The sequence below is a fragment of the Copadichromis virginalis genome, linkage group LG7 (genome assembly GCF_057382275.1).
Source record: "Copadichromis virginalis isolate Kocher_CV1m ecotype Utaka linkage group LG7, C_Virginalis_male_GT1.1, whole genome shotgun sequence".
NCBI classification, from domain to species: domain Eukaryota; kingdom Metazoa; phylum Chordata; class Actinopteri; order Cichliformes; family Cichlidae; genus Copadichromis; species Copadichromis virginalis.
This window is the reverse complement of record NC_140624.1, coordinates 68,682,538-68,701,329: the sequence shown is the minus strand read 5'-3', so window position 1 is coordinate 68,701,329 and position 18,792 is coordinate 68,682,538. Positions and strand designations below refer to the sequence as shown.

Genomic DNA, 18,792 nt, shown 5'->3' with positions numbered 1-18,792 from the left:
CAATCGGAGGCCGTAAAATGCCAACGAAGCGCCTTCGCGGACCCCCGGTAAAACACGAATTAGAAAAGGTGCATTCAAGTGGTTCAAGGAAATATAAAAACTTAAGTTTCGAAAGCTGAAGGTTAATTAATGTGAATGAAGTTGACTAACATGTAACGTTGGACGTTGTTGCATATATATAGCAAAGAATATAAATCACATGAACACTCAGATCCTCAAGATATACCTGAGCGTGTTCTCTGAACATGAAAGTTTAGTGTTCATAAATACCCATTTATTAACATTACATTAGCATATGTGTCCTCCCCTCTATTACAAATTTTTAAATGAAACGTTATTTGTGAATGTGTACCATGTGTACAGGTGTAAGGCTCCCTAAAATAAAAGTCTGAAAATAACATTTGAGTTTCTGTACAGGGGGGCACAAGAAGGCTGGATATGGTGCAAATTCTTAAATAAATGACCCAAGTTTTATACGTGAAGTCAGTTTTAAGGTGGAGTGGCTGCTGATGACACACAGCTTGGATTCGGGAATTCACTGGAAGCACGTTGTGGTCAAAGACCACTGGGGGGCACAAACAGCTCAGTGTTCATCCTGCAGTCTGACTCACTCTGTTATTCTCAACAACAACAAAAAAACTATAGATAAAAGCAATGACAGCAATACTGCAGAAATAATAAACCTTTCTCCCTTTAAGCACAGAATGAAAATATGAAAACACACTGTCAGCTGTTTTTTTTAAATATTGCAAATACATACATGATGTGATGTCATGCCATGGTGATAATCTCATATATGACACGTTATTATGACTCTGTAATCACCGAAAAGTGCTCACAGTCAGTCTTTGTGACTGCAGTTTGTTAGTCCAGCATAAAGAACAAAGTATTTCACAAACACTTTTAACCAGTATATAAAAAAATATTTTGAGTTTTAAAAGTTCATGTTCACTGGCGCACACACTACCAGACACTCCTTCTCCATGCTTCATGGTGGGAACCATGCATGTAGAGACCATCGTTCACCTTTGTGGAACCAAAGATCTCAGATTTGGACTCATCACACCAAAGCACAGATGGTCTAATGTCCATTCCCTGTGTTTCTTGGCCCAAACTAATCTCCTCTGCTTGCTATTTGACCATAAAGGCCTGATTCACACAGTCTCCTCTGAACAGCTGATGTAGAGTGTGTCTGTTACTGGAGCTCTATGTGGCATTTATCTGCGCTCTGATCTGAGTAGCTGTTAACTTGTGATTTCTGAGGCTGGTGGATGAATGTATCCTCAGCAGCAGAGGGGACTCTGGCTCTTGCTTTCCTGGGGCGGTCCTCGTGTGAGCCAGTTTCTTTGTAGCGCTTTATGGTTTTTGTGAAGTTTTTGCAATTTCCTGGATTGACTGACCTTCAGTTCTTAAAGAAATGACAGACTGTTGTTTCCTTCGCTGATTGGTTCTTGCCATAATATGAATTCTAACAGTTGTCAAATAGAGCTGTCAGCTGTGTACTAGGCCTGCACAATAAATAAAAAATTTATTGTCATCGCAATATCAGCCTGTGCGATGGGCCCATTGCAAAAGACGGCGCAAACCGCGATAATTGGGTACCTTAAAATGTTTACGCACATGCTTTAAAGAATTTGCCAATCAAAGAAACCCCTTTACACATTTGACCAGTCGAACAGAGCCCTTCACGGCATTAACCAATCAAATGGATTAGAGGCCCGCCTCCTATGTAGGTGGGGAGCGAACAACGCTGCAGCGACGAGTCGGAGTTGTAATGGCTGAGAGCGAGACGCATGACGAGAACGCTACTGACTATGAACTCGTGGCTAAAAAATAGTACCTCGCTTATTTGGAGGTACTTTGGATTTGGTAAAGACGACGTTCTCCAAACACAGGTGCTCTGCAAAACTTGCCGAACACTCGTGGCAACCACCAGAGGAAACACGACTCCACCATCATCTTCAACATGACCACAGAGAACTGTTTGAAGAGTTCCAGAAAGACAGGGCTAGCTAATGTTGCTAATGTTAAGACAAAGAGCGCCGCAGTCCAACGGCCGTCTCTGTATCCGAGTTTTTAAAGTGGAACTCCTTATGAGAAAACGTGGAAGCGCTACAAAGAAATAACAGAGGCCATTACACATTTTTTGACAAAGACATGATGCCTATAAACAGTGTTGGTAAAGTTACTTGAAAAAAGTAATCAGTAACTAATTACTGATTACTTCCCCCAAAAAGTAATCCCGTTACTTTACTGATTACTTATTTTCAAAAGTAATTAATTACTTAGTTACTTTTTAAAAACACGATTTACAACCTGAATAGGTGATAAAGCGATAGATCTTTCAGCCCAATTCTACTTTTTCTGCATAATCCATCATACAAAATGTAATCAAATGGAAAAGTCTCTTTTTAAAACTTTTATAGTTTTATTAATTTTAATCTTTTTAACTTTATGCATCAAGCAAAAATTTAATTATATGCAGCATTCTCTGACTGGAAGAAATTTGTTTAATATTTAAACCTATTTTCTGCACATTCCAGCACATAAAATATATATATTTTTTGTGTTTACACTCAGTCTTTCAAATAGATGCAAGTAAAACACAGCAGAAAATAAATAAAATCAAAGACTAGCGGTCCTGTTGCTCTATTTTCACCTGTACAGCAGGAGTTGGGTAGGCGGAGGTTTACCCTGGTGCAGGTGTGCCGCAGCGGTCAGTGGAAGGATACGGCAGTTTCTCTGTGAATTTTCCATTACGTCATAGCGCACTCGGAGCTTGCTTGGAAGTTTAGGGGTTTTTTTCGCTGTAAAAAGAAGTTTTCTTCCCACGCACAATGCTAATGGACACTAATGTTTTTGTCACTTTTTATGGAATCAAACTCAAAGTAAGGTCAGTACTTCCACGCTTTAAACGCTGCACGCTCATACTCTCTCCTGCACTCGATATATGATCCATTGTTGATCTGCACACAGCTGTTGTCACAACCGTAGCACTCGCTTACGTCACTGTCATGAGACATTCTTGCAAAAAAATCACGGTTTTAGTAACGCAGTAACGCAGCGTTCCTACGGGAAAGTAACGGTAATCTAATTACTGTTTTTGCAATAGTAATCCCTTACTTTACTAGTTACTTGAAAAAAGTAATCGGATTACAATAACGCGTTACAAGTAACGCATTACTGCCCATCTCTGCCTATAAATACAGTTAGCAGGGAGGGCTTCACCAGTCTGATACATAAAGTGGACCGGAGATACCGCATCCCCTCAGGAAACTACTTTTCCCATGTCGCCATTCCACAAATGTACGAAACATGCCGCAAGACTAGGGTGGGTTTTAATAATCGATTCATCGATTAATATCGATTCTGGCTTGGATAACGTGATATCGATTCATTAAAATCCTGAATTGATTTTTTTAATATAAATGTATTTTGCCCGAAATTCCAGAATCTCAGGTGAAACTTCACAAAATTTTGACAACCACCAAACATTTAAAACAGTGAATGAGAGCAGGAACACAGATTCTGCACAGAGACGTAAACACAAAGCGCCGACGGATCAGGATCAGTGAGATGTGACTTTCTCACCCGACGGCACGGACACGCTCGGGGCTGAAAGCCGACAGCTCGCTGATTCTGATGTTTCGGCGGGTCCGCGCTTTGTGTTCACGCCGTTTTTGCACAGATTCTAAAGCTGTTGGTTTGATCTCTCTCCAAACAACATTGACCGAACCAGCAGCAAAAGAAGATCCAAACTACGCTTCACATAAACATCGTCATGAATTCACTCTGACTGTTGCTGTTTTGCTTCCACCAGGATAAAATCACACTTCATGCACAGCTCTCTCTCTCTCTCTGTACTTCAAGAACAGTTTCCCGTCTGTCCCCGAAATCTGTTTTCTGCATTATTTGCTTGGTTGTTACGCACAAGTCTACTGTTGTTTACAGCCTGTCGGCCGATGTTTTTTTTTACTTACTTCCAAAAAGAAAACCTAATTTCTGCCGTTCAATAGGCTTCTGAACAAATGTAAACTTTTTAAAATGATGCAAAACGCTGTCTCTAATAAAACCGCTGTAACTTCAGAGGCAATGTTCATAACCTGGTTAATGGTTTTCTTTCGTTTTTGATGTACTGCAGAATATTTTTATAAAATCCAGGCCAGGAAAACCACCTTCATGTGTTTCTGTGTTTTATCTTCAGCTACTTTGACACAAAGGCCTCTGCTGTGATGCTCACACCTGTGATAAAGTCTTGCGTGTGTCAGCTTCCTTTTTATAGATACAAAAATATGTAAATGTACTGATCTGAATTATAATCTGACTGAGGCAAAATTTCCCAGATTTAAATTGAATCGAATCAAATTGAATCGAATCGTGTATCGAATCGATTCAGGACCTTGTGAATCGGATTCGAATCGATTCTAGAAATCATGGACGATACCCAGCCCTACACAAGACCGTCACATTTGAACTGAGCCAAGCTGAAAACTACGCTACAGACCTATGATCAAGTCGTACAACGGAGCCATATATGAGTTTCACAGTGCTCTTCCTCACCGAAGACTTTGAACTGAAAACACGGTGTCTAGAGACTGTGTGTTTTCCAAACTCTCACACTAGTGAAAATATAGCCCGTGTATTACGTGAGGTGCTGGCCAGCTGGGATCTTAAAGAAGACCCAAAAATTTTTATGGGGGCAATGTTTCAATGTTAAAGTGCACTTTGTTGTTACACTGCTAATACGGCAGCTTTCTTTAAATAAAACTGTTGCAGTAAAACGGAAATTATGTATTCGGGGTTTTTTGTTTGTTTTGCTATTTATTTTATCGTAAGTCATATCGTTATCGCAATATTGATCGCAGTTACCGCACATCGCAGGGTTTCCTAATATCGTGCAGCCCTACTGCGTACCAACCTGACTTCTAGTCCCAACCAGATTCAGAAGGCAAGAAATTCCAGGATTCCAGCTTTGGAGTTAACACACCTGTGAAGTGAAACCATGTCAGGTGACTACAGCATGAAGCTCGCTGAGAGAAGGCCGAGGGTTTAATTCCATGTGTTCATCCATAGTTTTGATGCCTCCAGTGAAAATCTGTAAATAGTCATTAAAATAAAGAAGAACCAAATTTAAATATTATATATTTGTGATTGTTATTTACGTTTTTGCATATTTCAGCACTTATTTTTGAGAATTTCTTGTTCTATTAATTGTAGTTATTTGTAATGTTTTACTCGTTGTTTGGTAGCATGCTGCAATACTGAGACCTGAGAATGTCACGGTCTGTGTGGCAGACTGTGGGGGAGAAAGGACCTAAATGCTGGACTCTGTGCAGTAAACAGTGCGTTGATTTACAGTGAAGTAAATGTAACACACAACAAATCTCCAGTGCGCTCCCACGACTCCCGTGTCGCGCCTTCTCCCAAGTGTCTGTACTCTGCTCCCGAGTCTCCGCACTCTCCGTGCAAAAACAAAATCCTCTAGCAAACAGAGCCCCTAATCCCAACGGTTTCAAAGTCCGACCGCACGTCCAGCAGCGCTGTCAAAACAGTCCCCAAAAAACTGAAAAAATCAACCACAGTTCTGCCACAGTTTTGGCAGCTGGCCCGATGGACGGTGACGGCAGGAAAACAGCTCGAGCGGCCTGCCACAGGTCTGGCAGCTGTGGCATAGCAGTTCTGGTGGCCGGCCAGTGATCTGATGACAGCCTTGTAGTAGGTCCAGCCACGTAAGAGCTCCGATGGCCCATGGCGAAGCACTGCAGGTGGTTTGTGACACGCAGGCCGTGCTGGTGTGGCAGCTGCAGGCAGTGGAAATGATGGTGGTGTAGCAGCCACTGGGGGTAGATTGGACGGTGATGCAGCAGCAACAGGTAGGTAAAGTGATGGTGGCGTGGTTATGGCAGGCGGTTGAGCAGGTGAGGTCTCCAACATCATAGACACAGGAACAGCAGCACAATGCAGAAACAAACACATATCATATAACAAGAGTCATAAATGCTCATGGACCCTGGGTCGCTCAGACCCAGGTCCTGGACAGAGAATCTGTTTTTCATTCATATCATGTCAAATGGCTGAATGACAGTGAAGCTGAGTCTGAGCTCTCTTCTGCTTTAGTCATTTGTGGCACAAATTTAAAAAGTTTCTGGAAACATCCCTCAGAGGTTTTGGTCCATGTTGACATGACATCATCACACAGCTGCTCCAGATCCATGATGTGAATTTCCTGTTCAACCAAATTACATTCAACTCAGTTCACTTTTATTTATACAGCAAAAACAACAACAGTTGCCTCCAGGTACTTTATATTGTAGAGTAAGAACCTTATGATAATAAAGAGACAAAAGAGAAACTCCAACAATGACATGTGAGCAGCACTTTGGCGACAGTGGGAAGGAAAAACTTCCTTTTAACAGGAAGAAACCTCCGGCAGAACCAGGCTCAGGGAGGGGCGGGGCCATCTGCTGTGATTGGTTGGGGTGAGAGAAGGAAGACAGGATAAAGACATGCTGTGGAAGAGAGACAGAGGTTAATAACAGATATGATTCAATGCAGAGAGGTCTGTTAATACATAGTGAGTGAAGAAGAAAAACTCAATGCATCATGGGAATCCCCGGCAGCCTACGTCTATTGCAGCATAACTAAGGGAGGATTCAGGGTCACCTGGTCCAGCCCTAACTATATGCTTTAGCAAAAAGGAAAGTTTGAAGCCTAATCTTGAAAGTAGAGATAGTGTCTGTCTCCTGAATCCAAACTGGAAGCTGGTTCCACAGAAGAGGGGCCTGAAAACTGAAGGCTCTGCCTCCCATTCTACTTTTAAATACTCTAGGAACAACAAGTAGGCCTGCAGAGCGAGAGCGAAGTGCTCTAATAGGGTGATATGGTGCTGTGGGGTCATACATACTAAGTATGATTTAGTCTGATGCTTGCAGTGTTAGTGCAAACAAAATGGAAGGAAACAATAATCAAAGCAATCTGGATTCTTCCAGCAGTGTCACTAACACAGATGTAGTGATGGACAGGTGTGACACAGATGTTTCTGATGCCCCTCGTGGTTCTGTCAGGACATCATTAGAGTGACATGAAAACCTTCAGATGTTATGATGTTACTCTTTCAAACCCTTTCACCACCCTCTCTCTCCCTCTGGAGGTGGTGCTCTCTCGGCCTCCCTGCGGCTCCTCGTTCTGCTCGAGCAGGCCGCTCAGGTGCGTTCAGGTGCTGCATTATTCACACCGAGCCCGGGGGCTCTAATTAAACCCTGGAGAGAATTGGAATCGTATGCCCTTTTGTTTAAGTGCGCTTTTCACTTCTCTATGTGCACGGCGCTGTTGTACTACCGTGGCAGTATAATCATGGTCAAAATCGATGGGTTTGTCTTTGACGAGGATCTTCTTCTGCCATGCGTTTCTGAGGACGGTTTCCTTTGTTTTGAACAGAAGAAAACAGACGACAATGGAACGGAGAGCGGCATCAGCACCTGGCTTAGGACCGAGGGATCGGTGAGCCCGTTGTATTTGTGGGTCAGTGCCATCAGGTATTAGCCTCTCTCTTCTGATCACATTTTCAACAAAGCTCATTACCGAACTGCCCTCTTCTCCTTCTCCTTCTCGATCTAGACTGAAGGTCTTCTAGCCTTTCACACAAACGCGGGGGCAAGCTAAGATGTATGTTATGTATGTTACGTCGTTGTTTTAAAGTAAACTAACAAAATCCAGAGCGACTGCAGATATGTGTAATTTCGCATAAAATTACTCACCGTTCGCGATGAACACAGCTCTTGATAAACCTTGAACACGTGCTGTTGAATATGTCCGCTTGTGTAGAAGAAGGGAACTGTGAGCTGTTTACACGTCATCAAGTTGTATTTTACATCGACAGAACTTAAAATTATATTGTTTTTTGATTAAAAGAAGATTTTAAATTCAGACAAATCACGATTATATATTGAGTAAAGAGGCATAATTTATGTGTCACCCGAACTCAATAAAATAAAAATTTTAATTAGGAAGTCTAACAGTATTTATGAACTTGATTTTTCATTTCACAACAACATATATATGTAAGTAATGACTAAAGATCCCATTAATTACTTTTTAGAGTGACAGCCAATCACCTTCTCAGCAGAGCGCACAACACGCTGCAGTCTCTGTTTGTCCCTGATAGTGGCTCCAGCGTACCACACGGTGATGGAGGAGGTGAGGATGGACTCGATGATTGCGGTGTAGAACTGCATCATCGTCCGTGTTGGCAGGTTGAATTTCTTCAGCTGCCTCAGGAAGTACATCCTCTGCTGGGCTTTCTTGATGACGGAGGTGATGGTGGGCTCCCACTTCAGGTCCTGAGTGATGGTGGTACCCAGGAAGCGGAATGAGTCCACAGAGGTGATGGGGGTGTCAGTCAGGATGATGGGGGGGAGTGGAGCTGTGTGCTTCCTGAAGTCCACAATAATCTCCACTGTCTTCTGGGCATTCAGCACCAGGTTGTTGTGGCTGCACCAGGACACCAGACGTTCAAAAGCAGAGCAGGAAACTGTTTTCTTTGTGAAAGTGGTCGCTGAGGAGTCCATGTGCGCTCAACGTGAGGTTCAGAGATTCAGCAATCCTAGTCATTATAATTTGAATGTGACTCATTGAGGGCTGAATAAAAACATTTTGTTCCCTGGCACATGTCTCTTCAGCTGAACAAGGAAATAATGACGACATTCAAGGATGTTCACAGAACGATTGAGAAGGATAATGTCCAGCAAATTCAAATTCAAATTCAAATTTTATTTGTCACGTACACAGTCATACACAGTACGATATGTAGTGAAATGCTTGGACAACTGCTCGTGACCTAAAGAAAACAAAAAAGGAAAAGGCTATGAATAAGATAGGAAATAAATATGAAAAATTAAAAAGGGTAAATTTAACTAGGAAGGAATAAAATATAAATTAAGGTTAAAAATGAAATAACTGTACAACACAAATTAGAATGAAGGGTAAATTTAACTGGGAAGAATAAGATAAAATATATAAATTAAAGTTGAAAATAAAATAACTGTACAACAAAATACACAATATAGAACTATATAAGAATGTATGAAGAAATATAAATAAATATATACACAATAACAGCAGCATATACACAATAACAGCAGCGTGATTTAAGTAATGAAGTGAAAACAAAGTCCAGAAAGTCCAGTGTGTGTGTAAGAACTGTATGTGTGGGTCAGTACTGTGTGGTGGTGTGATTGAGAGACCGTATCGCCTGCGGGAAGAAGCTCCTCCTCAGTCTCTCTGTGTTGGTCTTCAGGGAGCGGAATCGCTTTCCTGACCTCAGCAGAGAGAACAGTCTGTTGTTGGGATGGCTGAGGTCCTTCACCATCTTCCTGGCCTTGGTCCAGCACCGCCTGCTGTAGATTGAGTGCAGGTCAGGGAGCTCGGAGCGGATGGTGCGCTCAGCTGACCGCACAACCCTCTGTAGAGCTCGTCTGTCCTGCATGGTGCTGTTCCCGAACCAGGTTAAGATGTTTCCCGCCAGGATGCTCTCTATGGTGCAGGAGTAAAAGTTCCTGAGCACCTTGGAGGGCAGTTGGAAGTCTCTCAAGCGTCTGAGGTGGTAGAGACGCTGTCGGGCCTTTTTCACCACGGTGTTGATGTGACAGGACCATGACAGGTCCTGCGTGATGTGAACTCCGAGGTATTTGAAGCTGTCCACTCTCTCCACTGGGCACTCGTTGATGACGGGGGTCTGGTAGTTCCTCTCCTGCTTAGTGCTGAAGTCCACTATCAGCTCCTTTGTCTTACTGATGTTTAGAAGGAGGTTGTTCCTCTGGCACCAGTTCTCCAGATTCCTAATCTCCTTCAGGTAGGCCGTCTCGTTGTTATCAGAGATCAGGCCCACCACGACGGTGTCGTCAGCAAACTTGATGATGGTGGTGGAGCTGGTAGTGGCCACACAGTCATATGTGTACAAAGAGTACAGCAGGGGGCTCAGAACACACCCCTGGGGGGCTCCAGTGCTGAGAGTGGTGGAGGCTGAGACATGTCCGCCCATCCTTACTGCCTGTGGTCTGCCAGTTAGGAAGTTGGAGATCCAGGCTCCCCTCGTCGTGAAAAGACTTGAAGCTCTGTGGAAACTGGTGTTTTTCCTCGACCAGAGGAAGGAAGTTCAGCTGTCTGATGTGAAAAAAGCTCTGGAGAATTTCCTAGAGACTTTGCAGAAAGCTGAACTACTGAACATCAAATTCACAGAGGCTCACAAGATGAATCAGATGTGGAAGAGTTTGAAAATCTGAACAAGAGCCTCACTGATGACTACATATCGCTGTCTGGGGCTCTACACATCGATCGGGAGATGAAGCTGGATAAACGAGAAAAAAATGTCCAAGCTGGAGGCAAAATTAGCAGAGCAGGAGGAGACACTGGAGGAGACACAGAAAGGAGTGGCATCAAATTCAGCCCAAGAAAATAACACGTTCTACTGTGTCCTGCAATGAAGATCAGACCACACATTATAGGAAACTTTGTTAAACCTCTGAAATCACAAAGTTTAAAATATTTGAGATTATTATAATTAACTAGCTCATGATGTGCTTCATTCTTCAACTTGATTTATATGTGATGTGTAAAAGTATAAAAGTCCTACGAATGTATTATTCTTGATCTTTGTGGTGTTTTCACTGTGAATTTTAATTCCAGAAAAGAAGAAGAAAACAGAAACGCAGGAAAGGTTTTTCATCCGGCTCAGTGTTTCTCTGCAACAGCTGAACACTCGATCCGACTAGTTTGGCGTTTCAGCTCACCGATGCGACAGAAACATTAGTGGGAGATATTTCTTGGCAACTTTTAAAAGATTTGTCCAACTTATTCCAACGTAAACCCTGTCCGTGAAGCCAGGGGACATTTCATGGGCTTATGCGATTGGACGAGAGGGTGTAGTGCTACGTTATTAGCCAATGACTTGTCACGGTCCGGGGCAGTGGCCGTGTGAAGAGTGGAAAGGAGGACTCAAATTCAGCACTTACTCAGATGTGAAGGCGATTTATTGACAATATCAAACATAAAGTGGAGATGGCAAAACAGAACTAAGGATGAACTAAACTGGGTGAAACTACACAAAGGAGTGGCAAACCTGAACATGAAGGGAGAACAGCAGGGAGAGCACGCAGGGGATTTCACAGGGTATGAACACAGACGACGCGACGAGGAGCAGAGGAAAACACACACTATAAGTACACAAAGAGACACTGGGAAATCACACACAGGTGGGAGACACAGCTGGACCTGATTAACCTGACGAGACAGGGGAACACTAACACCAGGGACCAACAGAGGGAGCACAAACCCAAAACCCAGTATCTAAAATCCCAAAACACAAACCATCCCAAAACAGCCCAAGAATAATAAAGAGAATAATAACAATAAAGAACATAAACACAAAGTCACTGAGTCATGGCCGCAGGACCATGACATGACTGTTGATCACCACGCTGCATCCTCAGACTGCACAGTTTGAAGCAGATCAGATGAACGATTGTTAAATTAGATGAAAACCACACAGACACACATAGGCTCCTTGATTTATTAGAGATTCATTTAGCACTAGGACAAGAGGACACAAATTACATAACAATGTGAAAGAGAATAAATATGTGTGCACTCATTTCAGCAAGGAATAATTTCATTGTTTCACAAAACTTTATTAAAATTGTTTGTTTTTGAATCCCTCTCAAATCTATTTAATCGTGAAAAAAAGTAGTATTTCTTTTACAAAAGAATTTCTCGAGAATGAAAGTTACCTTCACAGCTTCCCAGTCAAGAAGACCTTCCAGGAGGAATGAAGGCCCATGAGGATTAAATAGGGATTATTATTGATCACAAATCATGCAAAGCGACTGGCCAAACTAGTAGAGCCGAAAACCCATCGGTGAAACAGTTCTGACGACAGAAACAGGGCTGATGGTCCTAATGACGGGCATCGGGGGCATGTTATTGGAGACAAGAACGCGAACTGTTGTAGTTTTGCAGAAAGGCTGGGCCAGAACAGGCGTCGAAGCCCGCATGGGTGCCATGATGTAGGCGGCAGGCACGGGAGGAGAGGGGATAGGCGGTGCTGCTGGGGAAAACGTAGGACATGGGGGGTTAGGCAGCGGTGTGTAGGGGCGCCCTAAAACAGTTTCATACACCTTGTGCAGTATGTCGCTCTGCTCAACCTGCAGAGCTCCAGAAAGCATCTGGAAGTTCTCAGTGAGTCTTTGGTTCACCTCGCTGAACTTTGCTCCAATGCTGCCTGACATCATGAACTGCTTAAGCCGATTATTTTTTGAGAATTTTGACACCAGTTTCTCAGCATGTTTCAAGATGGTGTGGAGTTCCTTCAGCGCTTTCTCCACAGCGCCAGAGTTTCTGCCTGATCCCCTTTCTTTGACGGTTAAAACCAGTCCCTCCAAAGCTCTGACCCTGTCAGCAATCCGCCTGCAGCGTTCGTCATTGTCCTTCATATTGTCATACATCTCGATGATGGTTGGGCAGAGGCCGAAAAGTTCGGAGACCAGCTTATCCATGGTGAACTGTAAGGAAAGAAAGGTAACAGAACTGTAACGGTGCCATGGAGAAGTAAACTTAACTAGACTGAATTCAAATCAAAATCAAATCGAAATTTATTTATATAGCACATATTAAAACAACAGTGTTGACCATAGTGCTTCACAGTCAGTATAAGCATGAGACAATTAAAACAAACAATAAAACAGGACAACAAACAATAGGTAACAACACAACAAGCTAGACCAACTAGTTAGAATCAAAAGCCAAAGTAAAAAGATAAGTTTTAAGACGTGATTTAAAAGACTGGATCGACTCGGCAGTACGAACATGAACAGGGAGGTTATTCCAGAGTCTGGGTGCCACGGATGCAAAGGCCCGGTCACCTCTCGACTTCATTCGAGACCTAGGTTGTGCTAGGAGCCTGTGATTGGACGATCTGCTCTGTTGGGATTGTATGAATGGAGTAGTTCAGATAGCTGGGCGCTAAATTATTCAGAATATTAAAAGTGAACAAAAGAATTTTAAAATCTTTGCGATATTTAACAGGGAGCCAATGTAATTTGGCTAACATTGGAGTTATGTGTTCATGAATTCTTGTACCTGTTAAAAGACGCGCAGCTGCATTTTGAATTAACTGGAGCCGGCAAAGAGAGGAGTGTTGGAGGCCCGAGTAGAGGGAGTTACAGTAGTCCGATCTGGATGTAATAAATGCGTGGATAAGCTTTTCAAGATCTTTTAAAGGAAGGAACGGCTTTGCTTTGGATATCTGACGCAACTGGTAAAAGCTGTTTTTTACCACAGTGGAGACCTGTTTCTCGAGTTTAAAAGAGCCCTCCAGGAACACTCCGAGGTTTCTTACAGTGGGCGAGAGATGGCTAGCGAGAGGGCCTAGGGCGTCAGCTAACTGGTTTAGCGGAGTGTGACTACCAAAGACTATGATTTCGGTCTCGTTCAATGTAAGAAAATTATGTGATAACCAAATTTTAACTTCATGCAAGCAGTTGAACAGAGGTTGCAAAGAAGCAGTCACATCGGATTTCAAAGGTGAATAAATCTGGATATCATCAGCATAACAGTGAAAGGAGATGTTGTATTTACTAAAAATTAATCCCAAGGGCAACATGTACAAAGAGAAGAGAGCAGGACCGAGCACGGACCCTTGAGGCACACCACAGTAAATAGGGGCAGAAGCCGAGGAGTGTTGCCCCATAGCAACAGAGAACGACCTCTCTGAGAGGTAGGATTTAAACCAAGATAAAACCTTTGAGACCAACAACATGTTCCACTCTTGATAGAAGAATGTTGTGGTTAACCAAAGCAGCAGTCAAGTCAAGTAAAACTAAAACCACAGAATATCCAGAGTCAGCAGTTAAAAGAAGATCATTAAAAACTCTAAGTAAGGCTGTCTCTGTGCTGTGGCGAGGTTTCAAACCAGACTGAAACTTGTCATTAATACCATTTGCATCTAAAAAGGCCTGAAGTTGTTTTAGAACTACCTTTTCCAATATTTTGGAAATAAAAGGGAGTTTGGAGATCGGCCTGTAGTTAGTGAGAGCATTAGGGTCAAGATTTTTCTTTTTCATAATAGGTTGCACAACAGCATGCTTAGAGAGACGGTACACAACCTGATGACAATGATGCATTCAGCAGAGATAAGATACAAGGACCAATAACATGTAAAGCTTCCTTAAAGAAACGAGAAGGAAGAATATCATGCGGGGAACCAGAGATTTTGAGATGATCAATTATATCTTTTAAAGCAGAATAAGACACTGGCTCAAACTGTTGGAAGACAGTCAAGCATTCAGAGGCTGGAACTGGGTCTAAAACTGATGATGAATGAGATGGATGAGAAGCCCTTAAAGCTGAGATCTTTCCAGAAAAATACTTTAAGGATTTATCACAAAGAGCAGGGGAAGCGTCCCTGTAAGTGGTATCAGAATTAAACTGGGATGAACTTCATCTGGAAGCTCTGATGAGCTGAACCTGAAATCTCTCAAAAAGGAAGTTTCAGATTCGGCTCAGAGGTCTGAGTGTGAGAGCTTCCAAAGTAACTGGAAGGATACGTTAAACTGGTGGATTACACACAGATTTATGTTCTAAGAAAAGGCTGCAATCACAAAGTTGGAGACTCCGCCCATAGAAACAAAAAATCATTTACTGTGAATAGTTTGAAGTGATGACTGCATTTGAAGAATTTAAAAAACAACAATGAGACACAACTTCACAAGCAGAAAATATGAACACTTGCCACTGTACATATACACCTCATGTAGAAGAACATGTATACAGAATGTGTTGAAGTTGAGAAAGGTCTAACAAATACCTGCTTTCCTCTTCTAAGGTAGACGATCCAATACTACATACAGAGAAAAATCCAACAATCATGTGACCCCCTATGAGCAGCACTTTGGCGACAGTGGGAAGGAAAAACTCCCTTTTAACAGGAAGAAACCTCCAGCAGAACCAGGCTCAGGGAGGGGCGGGGCCATCTTCCCCGACTGTATGTGTAATTGAGGCTCACAGTCAGAACCTGGTAGAAGCTGAATTACTGATTAAACTTCTTTACAGGCCCTGAAATTGACTCAAATATCACTTTGAGATGTGAAAATGCAGACATGGAAAACAGGTGAGATTTAACAAACAATGAGAAAACAAAACAAAGTCCCAATGGGCAAAAGTGAAAAGTCCAAAAGGGAGAAAATCCAAAGGCACAAGGAACTGGAGACCGCAGACGGGGCCTGGAAACAGGCGCTCTGACATAGACTAGAGATAAGAAAATAAAAGACAATGACACAGGAAGTGAAAAGAGATGACCGAGCAGGGAATGAAGGACAGTGGATATACTGGACAGAGTGATGAAGATGGAGCTGCCAGGCAGGAGGAAAAGAGGAAGACCTCAAAGGACGCAGTGACGGAGGACATGCAGAGGGTTGGTGTGACAGAGGAGGATGCTGGGATAGGAGGAGATGGCGGCTGATGATCTGCTGTGGCGCCCCCTGAAGGGAGCAGGAGGAAGAAGAAGACTGAAATATGTTCATGTTCTGCTTTGTGATTGTGCAACAACCAGTGTTTGTTAAGTCAAGCATTCCTCAGAATCAGTGTTCAGTGTGTCTGTGTGACATCGCCGTGAAGATAAAGGTTGTTTTTGCATCACGACTCCAAAGAACTCTGTCCCGTCAGCAGCTGAACATTTTTCATACCAGGGATAAAACACACATACTATTGTGGAACTGCAGAAATGAAGCTAAACGTGCGTAGTCAAACGTAAAAACAGAAATGTTAACCAATTGTTTCAACTAATTTTAGTTCATAGACACAGCCTATGAACTGAATAGGCTGTGTGTAATAGGTTTGTAAGGCCATGTTACCCCTAAATTTCTATCTTGTTCAAAGAGAAGATATAAAACAAAGTTCTGAGCTAATCGACCTCAGTGTTCTCCTTTTTTAAAAATAAATAATAATAAATATATAATTTCCACATTTATAAGTAATGCAGTTTCTAACGAAGCATGAAGAGCATTTTGCATCTTTAGGGGTAAATGAAACTTTTCTGGAGCTTTAAATATACTTTCATACAAACGTGTAAAACTGGACCCAGTGGCAGCAGCTGATTCCACATTTAACTGCTGTATTAAAGAAACACTTAGCTTTTTATTTCTGCTGATTTAAAGCTCAGCTCATTTGAGCAATGGACAAGCTCACGTTAACAATCAAGGACGCGATCAGCTTTTCTAGTTCTTTCATGGACATTAAGAGAGAATTTGTTGTGAAAAAAGACACATTTTGTGAGCTATCCACTCGGTCTGTGCATTCGGGGGTGGGGTGGGGAATCTCTTGAATGTTCGGTTACTGCAGGTTAAGCAGGTTAACAGAGTGGCACTGATACGTGTCCACCTTCACATTCTTCACTGTGAGTTTGTTTTTACAAAAGAATGCATTTGAGGAAAGATCGTTATCTTTGGGCGTAGAAACTCCACCAGTTTCTCATAAATGAGAGCATGCTGCAAGTGTCCGTGTTGGGAAATGACAAAGAATTTCCACTGACAAGAAGGATTATTTTAAAGTGGCAACTGCATAATTATGCTGTTTGTCCTTTCAAGACTGACGCAGACATGACAGGGTCATTGTTTTCTTTGTTATTTAGGCAACAGCACGCTGGACAACGGGCGTAGTCTTACAACTTACCTGCACATAAAGCTCCGTCACTTTTATATTCGGCTCAAAGAAACTGCTTGTTGTGCCGTAGCTACACACTCCTTTGAGCTCAGTGACTCCCTGCAGCCTCCCTGCAACAAATCAAGAGAGAAGATCCATGCACAGGTTTCTCTTTGTCTCCGGCACCAACTTCCCTTTAAGTTTCATTCTGCGTTGGTCAGCTTTTTATTGCAAATGCAGCAGAGGTGCACTCTTCTGTGCACCGGACCACAGCTACAACCTGGCAGGTCAAAATGTATTAAAGTTAGTGAAGGGCAGGATTTAGCCTCTGGCTGCTGAATACAACACGTTTCAACTCTAAATTCCCATTTGAAGAAAACACTTTCAAAGCATAGTTAAAAATATTAAACTGCTGCTGGTTTTAACAAAGATGACTCCAGGGTAAAATCTCCCATCGTACAGGAGCAGAGGAGTAAAGAGTTTGGGTATTTACCAGTCAGTGGAGGTCACAAGTGTTGCTGCTCAGGTGTTGAGGAAAATGAATGTCAATTTCATTCTTGTGAGTTTTTTAGGTGATTTATCTGAAACATCTCTGTGCTGACGTACAGCAACAGACACAACGATCTGCGTTAGCCCCGTTTATTATCAGCAGAATACTTCAAAGTAAAGCACGGATACCTGGAATGCTTAAGTATTTTGTACTTAGTTACCACCCAGCTGTTCTTGGTTTTGTTCTGACATGAATTGAATCAGAGTGAGCCGATGTTCTGAGCACAGACGGTCCAATCCTGACCCAGGTGAGCCTCAGCCCAACAGTCCAAGCAGAGAGGCCTGTAACGCTTCAGGTGAGTCACAGCCAGCGAATCACAACTGCCTGCTGTCGGTTTGCTTCATCCACACAGGAAGTGGCCCTCTGTGAAAAGACGTTTCTGTGGTGTGTGTTGGTAATCGTAAATGTAAAAACAGAAATGTTAACCAATTGTTTTTGAACTAATTCTAGTTCATAGAGTCCAGTTTGATGTGAGCGGCAAATATTTGATCTCTTTAAATATTTCACAGCAAACCCAGTAAGGCTGCACAGTTGGAGGCGATACCTGCGCTGCATGCACGTCATTGTTTACATCATGAAGGTACCAGTGTTGGGACTAAGGCGTTATTAAGTAACGCGTTACAGTAACTACGTTATTATTGTGGTAAGTAGCACGGTAACTAGTTATTATGCCAAAACCAGGAACGCGTTACTCGTTACTGGGATTTAGATAGGCACGTTATTCGTTCGTGTGGTGGCATCGCGGAGCTTCCACAGATTCAATAACATTAGCAAGTGGTGGAGGCAGCAGGTGGAGGAGGGAAAGGGGAGACAGGAGGGGAGACAGGAGGAGAGACCCGAGGCGGCCGCCGGTCCGAGTGTGAACTGAACTTCAGGTAAGAGGTTATGACCTGCAGTCCATCTGGGTCAGATATGAACCAAGTTTAGGTGGAGTTTATTTTAGCTGTGCTGACTTTTTCGTACTGCGTGCTAGCTAGCATGACGGAGTTTCTATACAGCTGGGTGGTGCTATGAAGTTAATGATGTTGAACCGTCCCGTAAAAAACAGAATCGTCTGGTATTCAGAGAAAATATTACGCGTTTCTTATTGAGGTGAAAAGGAACAGTTTGTCCCGTAATTCAGCTACAATGAAAAAGACAAAGCTGCAGTTATTCTGTGTCTTTGCTGCACAGCTGCCTCTTCTTCTTTCATTCTCCCCCCTCCCTCTCCTGTTTCTACTTCAATCATGAAACTGATCAATGATCAGCTGATCGGCTTTTCTCTGTTGTTTGTTTATCGACCACTTTGTGCCAGAAAGAGGAAACCAGCGGATAAACAACAGCAGCACGTTCAAGCTTGATCAGCTGTTGTTAGAATTTATTTAATATTACTTTCTAGTATCAGCTGATGTTTGCTGGAGCCACAGCTGTAAAGCTGCTGGTCATGATGTGGGTTTGGATATGTGGTGAGAGGGAAACATGAAGATGAAACCAGGAGATGTCCTTACTGAACCATCAGAGCTGAACAGGTGATGGAGAAACAGGTTTACCTTTCAGGTGACATGAATGAGTTG

At 42.7% G+C, this 18,792-nt stretch overlaps 1 protein-coding gene across 2 annotated transcripts; it reads right to left on the bottom strand.

Annotated features, from left to right (window-relative positions):
* Positions 1 to 11,552: 11,552 nt before the first annotated feature.
* LOC146706731 (mixed lineage kinase domain-like protein) lies at positions 11,553 to 17,239 on the bottom strand. Of its 2 annotated transcripts, XM_085464943.1 has the most exons (3): positions 17,183 to 17,239; positions 16,720 to 16,969; positions 11,553 to 12,554 (listed from the first exon to the last, which is right to left on the bottom strand). In XM_085464943.1, exon 3 carries the CDS (start codon positions 12,546 to 12,548, stop codon positions 11,889 to 11,891), a length of 660 nt encoding a protein of 219 aa, XP_085321069.1. In that variant the 5' UTR covers positions 12,549 to 12,554; positions 16,720 to 16,969; positions 17,183 to 17,239; the 3' UTR covers positions 11,553 to 11,888. The 2 variants fall into 2 exon arrangements, with proteins under 2 accessions (XP_085321069.1, XP_085321070.1); XM_085464944.1 differs by lacking the exons at positions 16,720 to 16,969; positions 17,183 to 17,239 and adding an exon at positions 12,859 to 13,157.
* Between the last annotated feature and the right edge of the window lie 1,553 nt (positions 17,240 to 18,792).